Source organism: Podarcis gaigeae (genome assembly GCF_964106915.1).
Source record: "Podarcis gaigeae genome assembly, chromosome: 8".
Classification (NCBI taxonomy): Eukaryota; Metazoa; Chordata; class Lepidosauria; order Squamata; family Lacertidae; genus Podarcis; species Podarcis gaigeae.
In genome coordinates this window covers 61,515,729-61,538,300 of record NC_139684.1, presented here as the reverse complement: position 1 = coordinate 61,538,300, position 22,572 = coordinate 61,515,729, and the positions used below count along the sequence as shown (strand labels likewise).

Here is a 22,572-nt window from a genome sequence, read left to right as displayed (position 1 = left end):
CAGGTAAAACACCTGTAGGGTTGCAACCCAAGGACACAAAATGACAGGTGTGTCCTGTGCATGCCCTTCTTAGTATACAAAGCTATTCCGCGGTGGAATTTCGCTACTCCAGAAAGAGATTTGTTTTTATTTCATTTAGAGTAAGAGAAGAAAGAGTTGTTCTTCTTGACGCTGTGCTGTAACAATGCTAGGCTTGCCCGGGCATTTTTAAATGAGGTTTTTACATTTGCCTGCGGTCGATTCTATTGTTCAGATCTCTTCCGTCTTTTGTTTCGTTTTGTTGCTATGCCCTACACCGCCCCGTTCTCTGCCTAAACAAAGAGCGGCTGAGGGAAAAACTCAACGAGACACAAAACGCTGTTTTTTCACAAGGGCAACGGGACGGCGAAAGCGGCGACCACCTCCTCCCGTCGGCGGCTAAGCGGGTCCTTTGCAGCCGCGCGGGGGCGGCACGTGGCCGCCGGGGCCGCTCTTCCCGCCTCGAACGAAAGGAGCCAAGATGGCGGCGGCGGTGGTGGGGAGCGGTGGGGCCGCCGCGGCTTCTGTGCTGAGCCGAAGCCGGTTCCGAGGCTGCCTGCTCGGAGCGCTGCTGGGCGACTGCTTGGGCGGCGGCTTCGAAGCTTTCGAGACGGTCAACTTGGCGGAGCTGCTGCGCTTCGTGCGCTCGCTTCAGCCGCCCGAGAAAGGTAAAAGGAGGAGGGGCTGAGGCGGCCTCCGGAGTCAGCTGGGCCGCTTTTACCTCAGCAGATGGTGACCCTCAGGGGTGAGGGAGGCGGCCCTTCCTTTTCGGGGGGTGTCGGGGAGTGGGGGGGGGGAGGGAGAGCCCCCAATTTATTTGGGGCAAGCGACCCTTCCCCGCCGCCCCTCACATATTTATTCCCGAGGGGTCGGGGCGGCTCACGCCTCGGTGTGTCGTCGGGGCTGTGACATTTTCTCCACGGTAAACGGTGGGCAGTCACGAGAGGAAGACTTCGTGTCGTGGGATTATCAGCCCTTCCTTGCGAAGCTCCCCTTGCTTGGGGCTGCCTTCAGAGGCCGAAATTCAACTTGCGCAGTTGAAGCTGGCTTTTTGGAGGTCTTGCTCAACAAGCCCGCTTTCTCGAAAGCGTCGGGGTTTTTTTTTGTTTTGCAGTAAGGGAAGGCAAACGAATGATTTGACCCAGCGGAGCCTAGCCTCCTCAAATCGGAGTGAATCCTCATTAAGTAGGGTTCTTCGCGTCGTCACAATCAGCAAACAGGTTGGGTGGGAAGCACCCAAGGTAACAGAAGATGCTGTATATGAGAGTGAGAGAGAGAGAGAGAGAGAGACCTTGGAGAGCCAAGCCTGAGGGTGCAGAGGACGAAAAGTGAATTTATTTCTGATGAAAACTTTTAAAGAAATGGCTTCCTGGCTCTGTGTATGGTCACTGTACAGATTCGGGGCATGGAATCCGAAGGGTGATGAACAACACTCAGGTGCTTTTATTTTGGTTATTTTTAATGCCTTGACAGAACGACCGGCCCAAGGCAGGTTGGCACCTGAGGCGCACCACAAAACATCCTCCCCAGCCAAGGAAGAAGGGGAGTGTGAAGATTTGCACCAGGAACAAGGGGGTTATACGGATCCACATAGGGAAGATTTGGGTGAGTAAAGATCTACATCAGGGACAACGTGCGGTGGGGGGGGGGGGGAATCAAAGCAGCCTTCCCTGCCGGTTGATGTGGGAATCAAAGGCGGGGGAAAGCCCCACCTCTGAATCATGCCAGGTGGGTGCAGACCCCAGGAGACCCCAGAGGCAGCCCTTTCTATTTTCTCCAGAGGGATGGGAGGATACAAGCCACATCTCTTGGTCACCCGGATGTACAGATGGCATTGGGGAGAGCGGCCACTGTGGAAGCAGTGTTAGAAACTCAGATATATAGAGTGGTACCTCTGGATACGCACACCTTCGGTTGCGTATCCTTCAGGATGCGAACGCGGCAAAACCGGAAGTATTTTTCTGGGGTTTGCCCCATGCGCAGAAGCAGTCCCTCCGGTTGCGGAAACCTCGGGATCCGACCAGATCTCCGGAACGGATCCTGTCCGCAACCAGAGGTACCACTGTACACTAATCTCCAAATGACACCTTAAGCATAGGTTGCAGTTGCCACAACAGAATGTCTAGGTTCCATTTCCCCCCATGAGATTTATTATTGTTGTTATTATTAATAATAATAATTTCATTTCTATACCACTTTGTATTTTAAAGAAAAAATCTCAAAGCAGTTTATAACACATTAAAACATCAAATAAAACGATCCAGAATAAAACAAATTCAAGCTTCAATGAAAATATTTCCAATCCTTCTATGGGACATTTTGTTTTCCCCATTTATTTACCTACTTAATTTATATAGCTGCCCCATAGCAGAAGTACTCTAGGAAGCCAGTGTGGTGTTGGGGTTACAGTGTCATCCTAGGACCTGAAAGATCAGGGTTCAAATCCCCACTCAGTCATGAAGCTCACTGGGTGACCTTGGGCCAGTCACAGCCACTTAACCTACCTCACAGGGTCATTGTAGGGATTAACTGAACCATGTACTCCTTGGAGAAAAAGGTGAGGTAAAAATGCAATAAATAAGTTCTTCATCTTATCCTCTTAAGAAAGCTGGAGGGACCAGTTATATGGAATGTCATTTGCTAATCTGGCATCCAGAGATCTCCATGTGGTTGCAAAATGCACCTGGCTCCTTGGGAATTTTTAACACTCTGGTGGCAGCAGCAGGTGCTTTGTTCCTTGGATGCTGGATCTGCTGCCCCTGTGGATCCTGCCACCCAACGTGGTCACCTCACCTTGCCTCATGAGTGGGCTGGCCCTGCTTGCCAGCTGCTCTGAGCATTCTTTTTACAGTGAAAGGGATATCAAATCAAATCAAAATGTTTATTCGGCTTTACGCCCATCATAAAACACACACAACAACAACAAAAATAAAACAGCGGACTCGTACAAACCACAAATAATATAACACAATTCACAACTCACAAGGGCAGATATTAGCCATTCATAAGAAAAGATTAAGATTAAAAATTTTAGGCACTACATTAAAATCAATATCTGATGTCATTATAGAAAATTCTTATAACTATCAATAATCAGCTAACATTCCATTCCGTCTCTTGTACGAGAGGACGGCTGTTAGGAATTTAGCAACCTGTAGGGTAATATAAGGATCCACATCTTGAAGAACCCAGGCAAGCTGTAGGTCTACTGGTTTGTCAGCCATAGGCTGGATTATGGAGTTTAGTATACTAGCGCGGGCTGAACTGTACAAAGGGCAGATAAACATAACATGATGTAGAGATTCAGATGTTTTCATTTCACAAGCACACATTGAAGAGACTTGGCCCTTAGTGAATCTATGTCTCAGCACATTTGATGGAAAGACATTGAACCTAGCTCTAATGAAGGCATATCGGTGAGACGCGGCCATTAGCGATGTTAAGTAGGACGGAGCGCGGTAGATAGGGGTTATGCCGAAATTTAACGGCGAACAGGCTCCACCGCCAGCTATGAAATTTTGGTATAGCTCCGCATCATCCAGCCTTTGATTTATACACCTTTTTGCCACATTTAGATCCAGCTTGAGCAGTTCAGTGGGCGAGATCTCATAGGACAGCAATTTGGCTTGGATTTTTCCTGACCACGAATTTGTGAAGTCATCACGCCACATGCATTGAATGAGATAGTGGTTTGGGAGTTTATGCCATAGAGATATCCAATAAATCAAAACTCTCCTCCGTATAACTAACTCCACTGAGGGGATCTTCATTTCTAAGCGGATAGCCGCATTACTTACGCATGTTGGTAATTTTAGGAGTCGGCGTAAGAATTGGCTTTGAAGTGACTCCAAAGGTGAGAGGTTTGCAAAGGCAGCCCATAAAGGTGCAGCATAGGCCATTGTGGCCATCACTTTGATGCTATACACTTTCAAGGCCGCAGGGATGAATAAGGCCCCCTCAGAGTAGAAAAAACGGAGGAGGGAGTGTGATAGGGCTTTTGTCTTGTTTTGAATATATTCAACGTGCGCTTTCTACCCTAAATTATATTGAAAATAAATTCCTAAATATTTAAATTTATGTACTTGTTCAATTTTCGTGCCCTCCAGTTTCCATGAATAAAGTTTTCGACTCCTTGAAAATATCAGTACTTTGGACTTGGTGTGGTTGATAGACAGATGATTAGAATGGCAATATGTCGCAAAAATCTTTAGTGCCCTCCTTAAACCCACTCTGGAGTAAGAGAGTAGTACCGCATCATCTGCGTAGAGAAGTAGAGGACAAGGGTAATCTGCTATATGAGGGGCATGGATAATTTTTTGTGAGACGGCTAATGGGTTCCTCATATCACTGATAAATAAGTTAAAAAGAGGAGGCGCTAAAATACAACCCTGGCGTACACCCTTATTTACTGGCACAGGGTTAGTCAGGTCTCCAGCAGGGGATATTCTCACCCTGGCCACGGACCCGGCATGAAGTTGGGAGATAAGCCACAGGAGCCTTCTATCTATTCCCCAGCCGGCAAGTTTATCCCATAGTAATTTCCTCGGAATACTATCAAACGCAGCTTTTCAAATCTATGTCGAGTATTTCCGGGCTAAGTGATAAAGAATAATTGCCTGGTCTGTTGTGGATCGGTTTGATCTAAATCCAGCTTCCTCATGTCCAATCAGGTCAGCCTCAACTGACCACTTCATCAACCTTGCCAGCAAAAAACGGGCATATATTTTCCCAATGGACGATAGCAGACTGATATTCCGGTAATTCCCCGGGTCACCGGGAGGGCCTTTTTTGTAGATAGGAATTATAATGGCCTCCTTCCACATTCCTGGTATTAAGCCCGTGGCATTTATTGCGTCAAACGTTTTAGCTAAAATCCCTGCCCACCATACAGGATGAAGCTTTATAGCCTCAACAGGGACCAAATCAGGCCCAGGGGCCTTACCAGTTTTCAGCTCAGCTATCAATTCTAGGATTTCAGCAGGGTTGGTATTAGGCCAGACAGGAAGGGGATTAGAAGGTCTCCAATGAATGGCCGGAGCTTCTGCAACTGAGAAATATTTTCTCAGGAACTGCTCCCCATGTAGTGGCCGGGATCACCGTTAAGGGATATTTCGTGCTTCTTCCCTTTATTAAGGACCAAAATTTCCGGGAGTTATGAGATTTTGAGGCAGAAATTATAGTCTGCCAACGATTTAAATGCCATTCCCGTTTGGCCGATTTCTGGGCCTGTTTGTATGCTTTTTTAGCCAGGGAATAAGATGGAGATAAGGCCGGAGCGTCGGAAAGTTTATAGTCATTATATATTGTATGTAGATGGAGTCTGGCTAGTTTGCAAGTAGAGTTGTACCAAGGGGCGCCAAATTTAAAATCGTTTTTAACTCCATAGGTTGGAGAAGTAAAAAAGCGAGTTAAAAATTGGAGAAGTAAAAAAGCGAGTTAAATTGTTTTAAAAATGCCTTCTTCTTATGCTAGAAGAGTAAGATCCCACAAGAGTCTTTATTGACTGAGGGCAGCATCAAGTAGTTCCATTAGTGCAGGAACTTTTGGCTGTGGAACAAAACATGTCCTTCCTTTCTCTGAAACCCCCTTAAATTTATTCTGGGTTTCCCTTAGCAAATTTGAGGAGTGCATGAGGAGAGGAGAGGAAGTTCCACTGTGCAAATGGAAATCCTTGCGCTAATGGAACTACAGTGGTGACTCTGGATAGGAACGGGAACCGTTCCGGAGCCCCGTTCGCATCTTGAAGTGAACGCAACCCATGTCTGTGTGTGCGCGGGTCGCAATTTGCCGCTTCCACGCATGTGCATGACATCATTTTGAGCGTCTGCGCATGCACGAGCGGCGAAACCTGGAAGTAACGTGCTCCGTTACTTCCGGGTCACCGCAGAGTGCAACTCAAAAACGCTCAACCTGAAGCATATTCAACCCAAGGTATGACTGTACTTTATTAGAGCATAAGCTCTCACTGACAACATTCTGCTTCAGCAGGTGTATGAGATTTAATCCTAAATTGGCAAGCATACGTATTTATGAAAACTTGTACATCCCACCCTTTTAGAGTAAAAACAGTTCCTTCAGCGTGGCTTAAAGCATTACAATTCCATAAAACAATAAAAAAAGAGAGAGTGGCAGCCACATTTTGCAACAAAAAACAATTCTTTACCTCATAAAATAAAAAGGTCCTCAGTAAGCAGCAAATAACAATGAGGAGCTGCTTTGGGGGAAAGGGTGGAATACAAATTCAAGCATCATTATTTAATAATAATAATAAAGTGTGTACTATACATAATATGAAAATTAGGTCTTTTTAGCGTCTCCACCCAGATTATGGAACACTTTTATTTGTTCCATAATCTGGGTGGACACTAAAAAGACACTAAAAAGACCTATGCGCATATTGTGGCAAGGATTTGGAGCAAAGGAAAATAAAATGCAAAATGAACAGTCAGCTGACAATTACCTAAAGCAAAATAGTTACAATGGCAAATTGGTGAGCCTTTGGTGTAATGAAGAAACATACTCTGGAAATTCTTCTGTTGACTACTGCCATGGAAATAACCTAATTTTGCCATATCATGTTATAATAAGATGTTTGTTTATAATTGTTGTTGTTATTGCACAGTGCCAGTATTATAACTGCAGACAAGGAGTGTCTGGTTGTGAGCTCTGGTATCTCTTTTCCCCACGAAATGAAGGTTTTATCTGAACCCCACTTGTGTGTGTTTTGAATGCTAAGATTATGCTGAACTCAGTAATGGGTGAAGTTCTCTGAACATGTACAGAGTGACCTTCTTCCTCTAGAATTGCCTGATACCTCTTTATCAGTTAACTACTCTTCCCAAATTTTTATTCAGGGGAAAGAGGAAAGGGAAAAGAACATACTCAGCACACATCCACGTCCTTTCTAGTCTATCCATCGTATGCTGACATTTCTGCACTTCCTACCTTCTAGGAATCCACTTCTACAGTGATGACACAGCTATGACTCACTCGATAGTGAGGTCACTACTAGCCAAGCAGGACTTTGATGAAGTGGATATGGCAAAGCGGTAAGGAGGGTGCTGTAGTTACAAGAGATTTTGAAGAGTAGGTGTGGAAAATCTCTTTCAGCTTGAGATCCTGGACAGGTGCACCCAGTCACAGTTCACAGTAATGGGCTGGATGGACTGATGGGTTTGACAAAGAAATAATTGAAATGGACTCTGTCCCTTTTTATTTTTATGATTACTCATTCCTTTCTGTATCCTAAAACGCTTCTGAACTGATTCCGTGGGAGTGGGAACTTGCACGTTCACATTGTTTTTTTGAAAATTAAAAAAGATAAGGCAATGATCCTGTGCAGATTTACTCAGAAGTAAAATCTACCCTGTTCATTGGGACTTAGCTCTCAGTATATGAGTGTTGGGACGCAGGTGGCGCTGTGGGTTAAAGCCTCAGCGCCTAGGACTTGCCGATCGAAAGGTCGGCGGTTCGAATCCCTGCGGCGGGGTGCGCTCCCACTGCTCGGTCCCAGCGCCTGCCAACCTAGCAGTTCGAAAGCACCTCCGGGTGCAAGTAGATAAATAGGGACCGCTTACCAGCGGGAAGGTAAACGGCGTTTCCGTGTGCGGCTCTGGCTCGCCAGATGCAGCTTTGTCACGCTGGCCACGTGACCCGGAAGTGTCTCCGGACAGCGCTGGCCCCTGGCCTCTTGAGTGAGATGGGCGCACAACCCCAGAGTCTCTCAAGACTGGCCCGTACGGGCAGGGGTACCTTTACCTTTACCTTTATATGAGTGCAACTTAAGGCATCTTTGTGTAGTTTCCTGCATGCTTACCCAACCATACCAGTTTTTAACAAAAATGAAATGTCCTGAGGCTTTTTGTGTGGCGTGGTGGGAAAAGGGGTGAGAGTTTATGTAAGCATTTCTCTTCCCAGGTTTTGAGGAATTTCTCAGTCCTCCTTTTTTGTGTTAGGCAAGGAAAAGAAAACCTTCCCAGAGTTTCCTTTATTCTTATCTGATTGTTTCCACTACAGAGATGTACATGGTTGGCAACATCTAGGGTGCTTCTTTGCATGTATTTCCTAAACACACAGGGACAGCCCCTAAGATACTGTTGAAGAGGGCTTGAGAAGAATCTACGTCCTGTGTGAAATAGAGTTGCGAACTTTAACTTGATTAAGTAGCATGATCAGTTAATTCACCCACTTTGCCACTGCTGGGCAATCAGGCACTGTACTTATTGTTCACCTGTTGGCACCTGGGGAAGACCTTCCTTTTCCAACAAGCCTTTTAAGTGGAAATTTTTATCTCAGTCCCCCAATGATTGGCATTGGGACCTGTGCATTTTAACTTGTTCATATATGATCTAAAAGTTAGGAGAGAACAGTGCAGTAGTCAGGGTTGCTGAAAGAGGAGTAGACCAATTAATTTGTGGAGGCAAGGGCTATCAGTGGCTATTAGCCATGATGTCCGTGCTCTGCCTTTCCAGTAGGAGGCAGCAATATTTCCAAATACCAGTTGCTGGAAACCATAGGAGGGGAGTGTGCTCTTGTGTTCATATTTTGCTCGCTGGTTTCCCACAGACATCTGGTTGGCCACTGTGAGAATAGATTGCTATTCTTATGTTCTTATGTAGTCTTATCTTCATTGGCCTGGAAATTGTATTTATATGTGTTTTCTTATTGGTTTTCTTATTGGTAAATTGCTTTGGGATGTTTCATGGGAAGCAATTTATTAATGAAATAAATATATCCTCCAAATTCACCCTGCTAACTGGACAAACTAGGCACTATTCTTTTTTCATATTAGCAGCTGTCCAGTGATAGCTCACAGAATGTAAGTGGAGTTGCATTTTAACATAGTCTCCCTGCAGGTTTGCTGAAGAATACAAGAAAGACCCTGACCGGACCTATGGCGCCAGTGTGATTACTGTATTCAAGAAACTTCTTCGCCCAAAATGCAGAGATGTGTTTGAGCCAGCGAGACAGCAGTTTAATGGGAAAGGCTCCTATGGGAATGGTGGTGCCATGAGAGTAGCAGGCATTTCACTAGCTTACTCTAACGTTCAAGACGTAAAGAAGGTTTGTTGATTTCTTATATGTAGCCTGCTGAAATAATGCTGACTACATAACAATAAAAGCGCATCACAAACATTGTCCTAGGCTGGATGGACATATCTGTGTGTATGGAATGCTGTCTCCAGTGAGACCCACCAAATGCTGGCATTAACATCTTTCCAGTGCCACGTTGACATGTATGATGCTTACTGCTGTTTCTGGGTGTGCATGGTTTTTTTGGTGTGTGTGTGTGTATTGCTTCATTAAACTGGATGGCACTTTTTACTTGTGCATGTAATTTGCATATTAGGTGACAGATAAATAAATAATAATATGTTGGTTTAATTAGCCAAAATATGCAACAGTCTCATATCTGCATGGGCCAATGTTTTTGTAATATTTGCATAAACTCTGTAAGGAGCAATCCAACAATATCACCCCCCATAATCTCTCCAATGCAGCCATTTGCTGGTTGCCGTGCTTTTGGTCCTGCACATTGTGGTGCCAATATCTTAGGAAGTTGCTGCAGTTGTGCCTACTGTTATCGTAGTGTTGGTGGGAGCTCTCAGGGACTTGTCAGTGAATGGTGTGTGTGTGTGTGTAACAGTTCCCCTCACATATACCGTGCGGTCATGACATTGAGAAGAGTCATGTTGCAACATGCAAAAAGTCTTAGGCAGGGTGGTAGCAGCATTGGATTAAGGAGCAGTATCAGAACAGATTGAAGAGAATTCTTTTCATGTTGTGATATCAGAGAAGTTTAGAAAAGTTCATTCAGGATTTTTATAATTTGTTGCCAGAAGCCATGGTGATGGCCATTTATTTATATGGCTTGTAAAAAATGATGAAACAGATTCAAGGAAAGTAAGTCCACTAATAACTACCACCATATTTAGAGACAAAATTCCTCTGAATAAGGAGTTGCTGAGGAACAAGAAGGGTGGGGGTAGTGCTTTCATGTACTGCTGGTGGGCTTTCTGAAAGCATTGGGTCAGCCACTGTGGAGACAGGCTAAGAACATAAGAGCCATGCTGCATCTGGCTAAAGGGTCATTTAGTCCAACATCATTCCTGTCCTCATAGTGGTCCTTAAGAAAAGCCCATAAGCAGGACCTGAGCAGAACATTTCTAACTTGTTCCCCAGCAACTGGTATTCAGAGGCATACTGCTTAATAGCTATAAGCCACTGACAGCTATATCTTCCATGAGTTTGTCTAATCTGTTCTGAATTTTCTCACATTCAGCTTCAGATAGTGGCCTGGTCTAGCAGGGTTGTCTTACCTTCTTAGGTTCAACTGCATATATTGATACTGTGGGTAAGTCAGAAAGGCAAGGGAGTTCTTAGACTGCTTTGTCACTGCTTCCTACAACATTTGTTGCCAGCATCTGTCAAAGAAGATGCTAGGCAGGTAAGACATGCACCCTGTTGGGTTAAGACATGCCCCCTTCTTCTAGCTTAATTTTTACAACAGTGTCTTCTGCTTCTGCAGTTTGCCAAATTGAGTGCTGAATTGACCCACTCCAATTCCTTGGGCTATAATGGAGCCATACTGCAGGCTTTGGCAGTTCACTACGCTCTACAGGCTGTAGAGTTGAATCGGGAGAAGTTCGTGGAGCAGCTGATAGGCCACATGGAGGAAGTGGAAGCAGATGACAAGTCTGTTGCGGATGCACGAATGTAAGTAATAGCCATCTGAGGGCAGGCTCACATTTATACTTGGCTGTAACACAAGGGGGCAGCATACCCTTCCCCCTTTGAAGCACATGCCTCAACCCAGTCTCTCATCTCCAGGCTGGGCTATGAGGAGTTGCCATATTCAAAGCGTCTAAAGAAGATCAAAGAATTTTTGGAGCAGAGCACCGTGTCAAAATCAGATGTGGTGTCAGAATTAGGTATGTGCAATATTGAGCACAAGGCATGGACTCCCATTTTGTGACCAGAAAACAGTAAAACACTAATCTGTAGAATTGTAAAATTCAAGCATGTGGTTTATTTAAATCATCAGCATTGGGGAGGAAGTAGATAGAATAGTAAAATATTTGCTCAATTGTGTGTGAGAGAGTGGATGAATTGTGGGAGGTTTAGGACAAATTATCTTCACACAGTGTTTACTTGGCTGTTGGAAATTTTCATAGGATGTTATGAAAGTTGTGGTATAAATAGCTTAAACACATACATACACATGAGTTTTTAATGGTTAGGTCTTTTGGGAACTACCTGTTGATAGGCAGAAATGCAACTTCAGCATTCAGAGTAGCCACAGTTCCAAGTATCTGATCTTGGAGGTGCACACTAGGATGTGTTTATAGCCAGCATAACATGCTTGTGGATTTATGTGAGGCATAATGGTCATGTATATAACGGTATGGGTACACACACATACACGTTTCTATAGTAATCACTTTGTACTGAATATAATGAGAGTTTATGGTGGAAGGCTAGATGCATGTGCTGTTGCTTGCTAAAGGGAATTAATTCTTTTGTCAGGCAATGACATTGCAGCCCTGCGCTCTGTCCCCACTGCTATCTATTCCTTTCTGCGCTGCATGGAGTCTCACCCAGATATCCCTGAGGACTTCAACAGTCTGCAACGGACCATTGTCTACTGCATCTCATTGGGTGGGGATACAGACACCATTGCTACAATGGCTGGGGCAATTGCTGGGGCATATTATGGGGAAGAGCAGGTGCCCCAAAGCTGGAAGTATAGCTGTGAATCTTTTGAGGAGACAGAGAAGTTGGCTGACAGCTTGTATGAACTCTACTGCCAGCGGATTTGAGGCATGGAAAAAGGAACCCTGTACCTCGTCATCAGAACTGTGTTTCTGTTTCATCTTCCAAAGAAGAACTCGTTTGCAATGTGGGGCTTCTTTTCCCTCATGGGAAACATGCCTAGGATATTTTGTGTGGCAGATAAAGGTTCCTCTTGTAACCAATTGCTCGAAGTGCCAGTTGCTTTCTGCTGCATACATAATATCTTGCTCCTCTTACAGTCTCTGATTTTTAGACTTTTATTATTAAATCTCAGTTGGAGTCGAATCTCTCTCAGTTCACTATGCCCAAGTGTTGGGAACCCTTGGTACTGAGCTCTGCTAGGAGCAAGGTAAGGATTTGTAAGCATTGCTTTCCGTCCATTGTTATGGTGCAAATTCATCAAACGGTAGCTACAGAAATTGCTTTTGAATTTCATGTGTGGTTGGCAAAAGCCAGAGGACGAAAGACTGGACTCTCTTGTCTTGTAACTGAGTAACCTTGGAGTACTTGAAATCTGGAGATTTTACATATGTCTTTGATAACCAGGAATGTGTGTTACCAGTAGTAAATTTAAAATCAAGTAAAATACACTGCTGCCCTCAATAGAAAACAAAAGGCCAAATGGATGATGCATCCTCCTAAGTTTGAAGGGGAGTAGGTGCCACATTTCTGTCCACCCAGCATGCCTGTCTGGACTCCAGTGCCACCAGATGTCCACGTCGGGGACTATCATTTGTGCAAACGTGCAAAATCCAGATTACATGACCCTACCTCCACTGAACTTTGTGGTGGTGGTAGAAGTAGTGCAATGCCCCCAAGGAAAATGGCTCAGGATATCCTCCTACCTGGTTTGAATTCTTATTTGTTTTTAAGAAACAAATTAGAGTTTAAATTCTAACAAACTCTAAACCAAAAGCACTGTTGGTGTCAATGTTTGTGGCACTGCCACCTTTCTCGTGAGACCTCCCTGTGCATACAATGGCCTCTGGGTCAGTCCTTAGCTGTCCTGGTCAGCTTGAAAACCTTCTGTTTGTTCACAGTGGTGATCAAAGAACAGGCTTGCTCTAAAGACAAGGAGTGAAAATATAATTATTACTATTATTATTTATTGAATTTGCTAGTCGCTTTAGATTGCCCAAGGCAACCCAAAGTGGCTTACAAACAAACAAACAATATTTACATTGGCATGATTTTTGCAGGCAGTAATGTGAAATGCAAATCTTTTTGTAAAATAAGATTTATTGATGTTGGGTCAATACAATCAAGTACTGTAGTTTCAGTTCAAAAGTGAAGACCAGTTTTTGATCACAAAACAAGAGTGCATTTTAAAACCAAATTTACTATGAAACAGTGCATGTAACATAAGTATTTACAAAACTAAAAATTCGCTATATACTAGGTTAGCAATGAAGATACTAGAGGCAAACTTCTTTTCTTTAAAAGAGAGAGAATTTGTATATAAAAATGCATATTGTAATGCACAGTTCAAAGTAGTTTCCAAACCTGATCTTTCTGCTGACTGAAACCTAATTCCCACATGCTCTCCAACAAAAAAACCCCCAAACTTTGTCACAGACAATATCTGGCATCTCATTAAAAAAAAAAAAAAAAAGATAACTCATGTGAATCAGCCTCTTCATCCCACACTTCATTTCCTATGTGTAATAACAGCCTCTATATTAAGAAGTTTAAAAAGTTGTATAAATGCAGAAGGGTTATGCCCTGTATGAGAGAAGGGAAGAGTGAGGCTGCAGGACAGCACCCATGAAACAAAACAATTTAGTTTGGAGATAAATGTGCTTTTTGTCATTGTGTTTTCTGTCTTACCAGCCAGATCACAAATGTTGAATCTCCAAAGGAACTGAAAAAAGAGGTTATCTCTGTGTTAGAACACAGTATAAATAAATTGTGTACCAACACACCCAGGAGCAATTCTGGGGTTTATGTGATTCTCTGCTGCTGTTAGAGTACTTATCCACCACACTTTCAATCTCTGCCAATCTGACTTTTAAATAGTAACACATTTTCTTAGATCTGATGGTGTTAATAATTGAAGCTTAATATTCTACTTCACAGAAAAATAGACTTAAATTTAGAGCACCAGTCTCTTGGAAGCCTTCTTCCAATATTAGGCACGTAGAAAATGTGTGCACTTGGCTTCTTCAGTTTTAGCCTGTGGTGACCCAATGTGAAACCAAAGATGTTATTGCAAGCAGAGTGTGCCTTTGGCATTCTTGTCCTCTCCAGGAATTTAGAAAACATCAGATGGAATCAGAAATCTTGGGCCTATTCTTTTGCTTGTGTCTAAATCATACAAGTTTAAGTTAAATGAAGGAAAGAAGAAGAGGCAGTTGGCAGTGCAGCTGAAATAGCAGGTGACCTAAATTTCAATTCTCCAGCATCCATCTATCAGTGTTAGTTATTTTTACAAACCAAAATGTGATGATTTTTTTCTCTCACAACCGTCGCCCTAGAATACTTGTTCACAAATTTAAAGTCCACTGCATTTTAATGTTTAAATACCTTTATCTACATTAAACCTGGGAGATTGAACTAAGCCACTCTCGCTGTATTGTTGGCATCCTGGACACTTGAAAAGAAGCTCTGAACTATGAACTGGATTAATTCCATCTATTTTTTTCATAACAGGGCTAAACAGTAAGGGGCTCTTGCTTATTTTTATGTGGTATCACCAAAACAGCATATTATTTCTCCAAGATGAGAGAGCTCACTCTTCAGCAATTTAAGGGTATGCGTTACCACTTCTGAAAGCACTGTACACATGATCAGTTATCCCAAAATCTGTGAATAACCTTGTAAGGCAGGTGACATTTCAAGCATTATTGAGAGAAAGTGGTAAGAAAAGACAAATTATTCTTTTCCAAAATCACATAAATCTTTGCACACAACAATTTGCACCTTTATTAGATATTGCACTATACTGAATAACATTAAGTAGCTAATAGCACCGTTGTAGAAATGATTGAATGGAAAGTTACCATGAAATCTACTTTTTTTAAAAATCAACATTTTTATGGTGGTTGGGTACTTCCACCACCCTGAACAACAAATAAGTTTACACATCCTGAAAAAAATGGTCTCTTAACTGGCACTTCGAAGATAACACAAGTCAAGCTAGTAGCAACTGAACCTATATCTGCAGTGCCTTTACACTGGTTTTGTCAGACAACAGCGTTCATAGAACTATCTTTTTAGGCTGCTGACTCATGAAGGATATTTAGCTACTTGATTTGCTTAGGGACTATCAAGCATGTGCACTTTAGGAAGTCCTGTTTTTGTAGAGGATCACAAAAGTCTCTGGCTTTGGAATATGTTTCACTTGCCATCCCTTTCCCCATATACCTCTGATGGCATGCTTTAAAGATGTGTTAAGCATTGTGTAAAAGGTGCTCATGCAAAGCATTCCACAATTAATTCATCACTTTGTCACAATTTGACTGACTTGAATCACACTTTTAGAGCAGAAAGATTAAAAGTGAACAAATGCTAAATTTGGAAGGTGGTGTCTTAAGTTGATACGTCACACAACCTGCAGATCCCCGAGTGCTGCTGTCCATCGCATGCCTTCCGTGCATCCTAAGAGAACTGACGGGCAGCTAATCCTCAAGTTAGCATCTGTGGTCAATCTGCAGTCACTAGGGTACACTAAATTCTGAATACAAAGATGGTACTGAAAACAACAGCAAAGTTTTCTCTCTCAAATTATCTTCTCAGCTTGGTCAAAATGGTTCCACACACCATTGGTTTTCACCATCTTCCCAGTGACACTGTTTTTTATTTTATTTTTAACAGACAAGTTTATGGCTACAGTGGATTAAAGGAGGTGTGCCCAACAGCTGTTATGTAGGGCAGAGAAGGAATCCAGAAAAAGATGAATGGATGTATTCAGTGGAGTACAGACCGTTGGCCTGATCCGATGGCATTTGGATCCAGACCTGGTCGTTCTCTTTGAGTTCAAGCACTGCACTACCGGAAGCTTGGTCCAAGTAGCCTTTTTTGTATTCATCGTAGGTATAGGTGGCAGGCACGTTGTTTTTGTAAAGTGCCACCCAGACATTAGTTCCTTTAACGTGCACGTGATAGGCAAAATAATAGATGCCAGAGATGGGACAAGTGAAGATTCCTGTCACTGGGTTATAGCCGTTGTGACCATTGTACAAAGTCCTGTCGAATTTTACTGGCATTCCTGAGGCTGGGAATGGTGATGTTAAGATGGCAGTGAAGGCAGGTACCATCTGGGCAGATAGTTCCCCTCGGCCAAACTGTGGCTTCCCAGGCTTGCCATTCCCCAGAACTGCTCCCTCTACACCTCCATTTGGCAAGTGGAGGCCAGCAATCCCTGTCTCATCAAACATCCCGGGTGCTCCTGGGGGTCCAGGTGGCCCTGGTGGTCCTGGAAGCCCATTTAATCCAGGATTTCCTGGAACCCCTGGTGGCCCACTGGGACCTACAATACCCGGCTCCCCTACTTTGCCATTTCCTGGTTGGCCTGGGAGGCCAGGCTCTCCTTTCAGTCCTGGTAAACCTTGGGGCCCCATTGGACCAGAAGGGCCTTGCAGACCTGGTATCCCTGATGAGCCTCTGAGGCCTGGTTGCCCTGGAATACCAGAGTCCCCCTTTGGGCCCATGGGCCCTGTAATCCCGGGGACCCCAGGGAGACCAGCGAATCCACCTTCCCCCTTGGGGCCCATTGGGCCAGGCATCCCTTGTGGTCCAGGCAATCCTCGCTCCCCAGGAATCCCTGGCTTCCCCACAAAACCGCTAGGCCCTTGGTCCCCGCGCATACCTGGTAGCCCTGCAGGCCCACTTGGTCCAGCTTCACCTTTAGGGCCTGGAATGCCATGTTTACCTGGCATGCCCATAGAACCAGGAATCCCAGGGGCCCCAGTGATACCAGGGGGACCCATTTCACCTGGCTCTCCATCCATTCCGGGCTCCCCTTTTTCTCCGCTGATTCCTGGCACACCTGGTTGCCCACGATCTCCCTTTAAGCCAGGCAACCCAGGCTTCCCGTACCCTGTAGGCCCAGGCATGCCAGGAAGGCCACGGTGACCAGGTTCTCCCTTGGGGCCCATATGCCCTTGCAGTCCAGGCACACCAGCTGCCCCTGGCACACCAATTCCATCCACACCTGGTGGGCCACGTGGGCCCATAGGGCCAGGCTGCCCAATGAGCCCTGGCTCTCCTGGAAGCCCTGGGTCACCTTTGCCACCTGGAGCACCAGGCAACCCATCAAGTCCAGGTTTCCCAATTCCCTGTGGCCCCGGAGGTCCTGCAGGGCCTGGGGGGCCTCCGTTTCCCCGCGGCCCTATCAACCCTGGCTTCCCAACTCCATTTTCACCCTTCATGCCACGCTCGCCACGGGGACCGGGCTCTCCTTTGGCCCCAGGCTCCCCCCGGAATCCTGGCAGGCCTGGGCTTCCTGTTGCGCCTGGCTTTCCGTTCACAGAAATGCCAGCTGGGCCAGGCACTCCTGGAGGGCCTGGCAAGCCTCGTGGCCCTTGGTCTCCTCTCATGCCCGGCTCACCATTAATTCCAGGCATCCCTTTCATACCTGCCTTGCCAGGGAGCCCTGGGATGCCTGGTTTGCCAATGCCAGAAAAGCCAGGTGGGCCTGCGGGGCCTGGTTGGCCGTGGAGCCCTGGTTTGCCAATGCCGGGTTTCCCAGGGTAGCCAGGTGGGCCAGGAGGTCCTCTTAGGCCAGGCTTTCCAGGAGGTCCAGGTTCTCCTTTGAGGTCCATTGGCAGCAGTGGTGGCATATCTGCGAAGAGAAGAGGGGCAGATCAGTATGAATTGGGAAAGAAAGGACTGGCAACTAACATTTTGGAAGCCAAGGGAAATGTAGATGCATGCCGTCTCTTCAGCTCCAACTACCAATGGCTCCCAGCACCATTATTGGTTAAACTTCCTTCTGTTGCTCTCAGAACATAGTATCTGGGTAGGTAACAACTTTTGTTGCCTGAAAGTCTTGAGTAGACCCATTGATGCCATCAAAGGACATTGCACAAGAACAACATATTTCCAAATATGTATTTAGATTGAGGTCCTTTGGAATAATTAGCTGCATTTCTGCATTGTGACAATTAAACAGCATAATCCAGACAACTCCAAAATAAGAACAAGTGATTACGTTTCTGCATATGCAAAAGCACCTGTACAAAAGGGTGACAGATGGAGGTAAAGGCTTGGTGGTAGATACCAAGCCCCTTAACAAAACTACATTCGTAAAGAAACCTAGCTTGCAAGATGCACAAAACAAAGAACAGTGCTCAGGCAGGCCTCCTGCTTTTCTGTTGTTGAAACTGTGCTAAACTTTAAAATGCCATGGTGTTCCCCCAAAACTCATGAGTGATGTAAAAGAGCCTTTGTTCACTCTACACGATGCTGAGTTTGAGTCCACCCCGCTGCATGTACTTCTGTTTAAGCACTGTCTTGATGCAGCGATAGACAGGATCAACACCATCTCTTCAAAAGAAAGAAAGTCTCCAGAGATTTGGCCATTGTGAAACAGTTTCCCTCAGCCAATGGGAGACTAATTCTGCAAATGAAACACACATGCGAGGAAAAAGACCCAGATGGCATTGACAAAGCAGCCCTCATTCCAGTAGGTGAGTGTATGGAATACACTTATCTTATTTTAAAATCTGAAAAATTAGCACCAGACATTCCTGATGTTACTCTCCTCCTGTTAGTGGAAACATTTGCGGCTTATCTGCATATCAAAGGCCTTGCCCACATCCACTGTCCTAGCTAGGGTTGCAAAAGCATCTCAGGAAATCCTTGCCCATATAGCTCTTAAGTGGCCACAGTAGTAATGCAGCCAAAGAGAGCCATTTAAGCTTGTATGCTCAAGCAAGTTTTTTTTTTTGTTCTCTTTCGGCGCCCGGAAAAAATGCTTTCCCGAGGAAAATTATTTCAGTATGTTCTTATGCTGCAGTTAATAGTTTGAGAAGAATTAGCTTTCTAGGTCATCAGAACAAGGAAGCAGTCAGGCCTACAAGGCAAGGGAATGAGAGTGAAAGAAAACACACACACACACACAGGTCTTATGAAAAGGAATTGGGAGGTGGGGGGGAGAGGTGGAAAGGGAATGAACAGATGCAACTTTGCCAACTTCAGCCGGTCAGGAAAGCAGACAGGAAAACCAAACCGGGGACGCTAGCACGGAGAAATTGGGACACTGCAGCCCTGATGTGATCCAATTTCAAAAGAATTATGTCTCGCCGCAGAAACAGAGTGTGTGCTCAACAGCAACAGTGTTTGTATGGGGATTTGTGCCCTCCCACTGAGGCATGAGGAGAACCTCAACTAGTGCTTAAAGGCTACACCCACCAAGAAAGGGGGGGGGGGGAGGGAAAGCCTGGTGGGTGTTGAGGGAAGGTTTCTTCAATTGATGGCCCCCATTTCTCTTAACATCTGAGCTCTGCCTCTTCTTGAATGGGATTGTTCTTCACATTCTAACTGTTATGGGAGGCTCTTTGTTTTAGTGTATTTCATTCTTGATTTTAGTTAGCTGCCGTGAGTGATGCATAAACACTAAGCCCTTTGCACTCATATAGTCATAGTCCCCCCCCCCCACTTTCCCATCTAAAGTGGGGATAATAATACTGGCCTATGTTAAAAGGTTGCAAGAATTAACATACTTTAAAATGGAGAATGTATTTGAAGTGCTGTGAATTCTCAAAAGCACTACATCAATTTTCTAAAACCAGATCCATGCCTCTGATGATAAATCCTCATCAAGAGCCATTTCAAGAAAATCAGTTGCCAAAATTTTTCCTGGCACTGCAAGTCATGAACAATTAAATCAAAAATGTTATTGCTAGGAACCTGCTAGGAGAAGTTTCTCTTTCGCTTTGCTCTGCAGGTAGGCTTAGTTAAAGGTGATGGTGGAAGCAGAATACCTCTGCACATAAAAGCAAAAAAGATTGATCTAACCATCACCCTGACATGTTATGTGTTTTATTTGCAGGGATGGTGTCTGCTTCTGGGAAGAAGCACATATGCAATCAACTCCCACTCCCTGGTAGACTTCAGAAAAATGCCTTGACACTTGATTGTGCTGGCAGTACAAAATGTGTTTGTGGCCCTTTAGATCACAGGTGGAGAAGAAATCTGATTTCATTTTCAAAATGTTCTCCATCTGAACAATCCTGCAAGGTCTTTTACTGATCCTATTTTACAGGTGGAGAACTTAGGTCAGAGACCAAATGCCGTCCAGAGTGCCTGGGGCAATCCAGCTAGATGGGCAGGGTATAAATAATAAAACTACCATTGTTTTTGTTATTATTAGTTAGTCACACACTTTAATAAACAAACTTAACCTGGCTGTATTTACTCTGGAGAAAAAGCAGCTTCAGGCCCCAATCTGGATTATGCTTCTGATTCAGACTGTGGCAACTTTCTCCTGAAAACCACTCTGTACCTGGCTTCCTCCGGAGGAACCAGTGATGGGATCATGGCAAACCCCTATGTTTTCATTGCACCTAGACTTTCTCACTTCCTGTGGTTCTGTTCCCGTGGTTCTGTTTGTGTCTCAAACATAAGTGGAACTAGACAAGCTTCCTCCTCAAGCTGCCTTTGGAGGCCTCTTGATATTGCAATTTGGAAACTGTGACTTTGAAAGACTGCAAATTCCAGAAACAGCCACTGGGTGGTGGTGTTACATAAAACATCAGCATTTTTCCATTGGCTATGGCCATCACCTGATCATGAAGCTATTCACATCTTCATATTTGTCCCCCCCAGTTTACTCCGGCAATATACTTTTCTTGCCTTGTAAAAGGCACTGGGGCTAAGCCAGGGCTCTGGCTCAAGCCCTTATGCCTGCCTCCTCGTTTTATTTTCTTACTTGAGAACTCGACGTGCATATTTTCCACATTCAGAGTATGTTCTCTGCATGCTTTTGAATAGTTAGTTATCATGTCCCCAGTCTTTTCTGAGCAGTCACCATGCTGTAAGTTAGTCCTTGGGGAAAATGCAAAGTGTTTGCACATTCACAGGATGCTAGGTCAGGCCACTGGTCCATCTAGATCAGAACTGTCTACTCTAAACTGACTGGCTCTTCAATGTTCCAGTTAATTCCATTGGATCTAACTGTCAGTCCTTGGAAAAAGAGTGTGTGCAGGTACTTTCTCCCTCTTGTGGGTGGGGCCACAGGTGTAGAGGGTTTTTTTTTGTTTTTTTGGAGGGGGCTGCTGGAGTGATGTACCCCATGCTTGAGCTAGAGAATGAGTGGGAGTGAAGGGGAGGAAGGAGGTGGAAAAGCCTAGTTCTGAAACCTGGACAAATCTTCCTTCCTTGCCTGATCAGCTTTTCTTTCTTTTCTTTTGTTGCCTCTCACCCAGGGTGTGCTGCTGCTGCTGCCTGCTGTTTTCACAAACACAGCCTGCTCAGTGGCAACAAGAACACATTGGAAGAAATAAACACTAGCACAGAGAGATACTTGAATCTCAGCCCATCAGCAGCCAAAAATGTTACTTCTCAGTAAGGCTGTGCTGGAGTTTGTGCTTTGTTTTGTTCTCCTTGGCTGCAGTTCAGATAAGAGCTTCACAACAGCTGGAAAAGGCAGGGAAAAAGAAAAGAAGACCTTTGCTCCCTTTAATGCTACATAGAAGGGTGTGTGTGTGTCTTTTAACCTCCTTACATACCACATTTAAACATCCGATGAGCTTAGTTGGTTGAGCAGTAATTCCTGTGCAAGAGATGCCCATCTTCTCTGCTAGCCTTTAAGACACCTGGGTAAAGATACCTTTTCCCTTACTCTCTCACAGTTCTATAAATTATAATTCTGCATCAGCAATACATGTACTCTGGAATGATGCTGAGAAACATCTTGTTCTATCACCAAATGCAACAGATACCATGAGGTAGAGTGAGGCAGCTGCCTCAAGGGGCAGGTACTGAGGGAGGGAGTGCAGTGCTCTCAGGACAAGGGACACATGATCCTATTTGGCTACCCCACTGACCCGCCTAGCAGTTGCATTTTACACTAGCTGCAGTCTCCAAACTCTCATCAAGGGCAGTCCTCTTCGAGGCAGCAGCAGTTGGCACAGAGCATGAGGAACTAGAGGGCTGAGTCAAAGAATTCAAAGAAAAGGTAGGTTTAGAGTGAGGGGAGGCAGTCCCAAGCACACTGGGCAAAAAAGAAGTTAGAGTGGAATCTTTTGTAGGCATGGGGGACCTTTATATCTATATTATGTTTTATGTACATTATGTACATTACCTAACTGCAGTCTTTGCAACAACTCTGTAAGGCTGCCTTTTCTCCAAAACGTCTGTGCTGGCTTGGGCCAATGGGCCAAAGCATCTGGAGGGCACCAGTTTGGCAAAGACTGCTGTCAGGTACACCAGTGGCATCTTTCCATTTTGCAGATAGGGACGTGGTAGGGGAGGAAGGCTGAGCAATAGACTGCGGCTTGTCCAATGCCAGCTATGGAGTTCATGGCAGACATGAGAGGTGAACTGGGGATTGCCTGATTTGTAACTGTCTCTGAGCCACTATGATACACCACTTCCGGGATATGCCTGGCAAGGATTTTCTGGTGCCCAGAGCCTACACTCCCTTTCTTGAAATTAGTTTTGAGAGAAGCATTCCATTGTAATCAGCAGAATAGGCTGTGGTGTGTGGTTGGTTGTTGTTGTTGTGCTGTCCACAATTTCTCTAGTTTGCAGTTGTGTCCACAGGCCCCACAAGGTTGGTGACTCCTGCGGCCCTAAATCTCATATACCGCATCATTT

General features: G+C 44.8%; 2 protein-coding genes and 1 long non-coding RNA gene across 7 annotated transcripts in view; 2 read left to right on the top strand and 1 right to left on the bottom strand.

Annotated features, from left to right (window-relative positions):
* The first annotated feature begins 375 nt into the window (after nucleotides 1-375).
* On the top strand, nucleotides 376-13,760 carry ADPRS (ADP-ribosylserine hydrolase). 2 transcript variants are annotated; one of them, XM_083751844.1, is made up of 7 exons: nucleotides 376-686; nucleotides 1,492-1,623; nucleotides 6,971-7,067; nucleotides 8,874-9,081; nucleotides 10,547-10,734; nucleotides 10,849-10,949; nucleotides 11,545-13,760. In XM_083751844.1, the coding sequence occupies exons 1-7, from the start codon at nucleotides 500-502 to the stop codon at nucleotides 11,835-11,837; spliced, it is 1,206 nt and encodes a 401-aa protein (XP_083607970.1). In that variant the 5' UTR covers nucleotides 376-499; the 3' UTR covers nucleotides 11,838-13,760. The 2 variants fall into 2 exon arrangements, with proteins under 2 accessions (XP_083607970.1, XP_083607971.1); XM_083751845.1 differs by lacking the exon at nucleotides 376-686 and adding an exon at nucleotides 722-763.
* Nucleotides 13,033-22,572, bottom strand: part of COL8A2 (collagen type VIII alpha 2 chain) — a 139,047-nt gene continuing 129,507 nt past the window's right edge. For all 4 annotated transcript variants that reach the window (XM_083751727.1, XM_083751726.1, XM_083751725.1 and 1 more), the window contains one exon: nucleotides 13,033-17,593. In XM_083751727.1, coding sequence (XP_083607853.1) covers nucleotides 15,672-17,593 — 1,922 coding nt within the window. In that variant the 3' untranslated portion in view covers nucleotides 13,033-15,671. The remainder of the gene's footprint in view (nucleotides 17,594-22,572) is intronic.
* Nucleotides 17,600-21,653, top strand: LOC310850476. The gene is made up of 2 exons (XR_014567356.1): nucleotides 17,600-18,440; nucleotides 21,180-21,653. It is a non-coding gene; the product is annotated as an uncharacterized lncRNA (long non-coding RNA).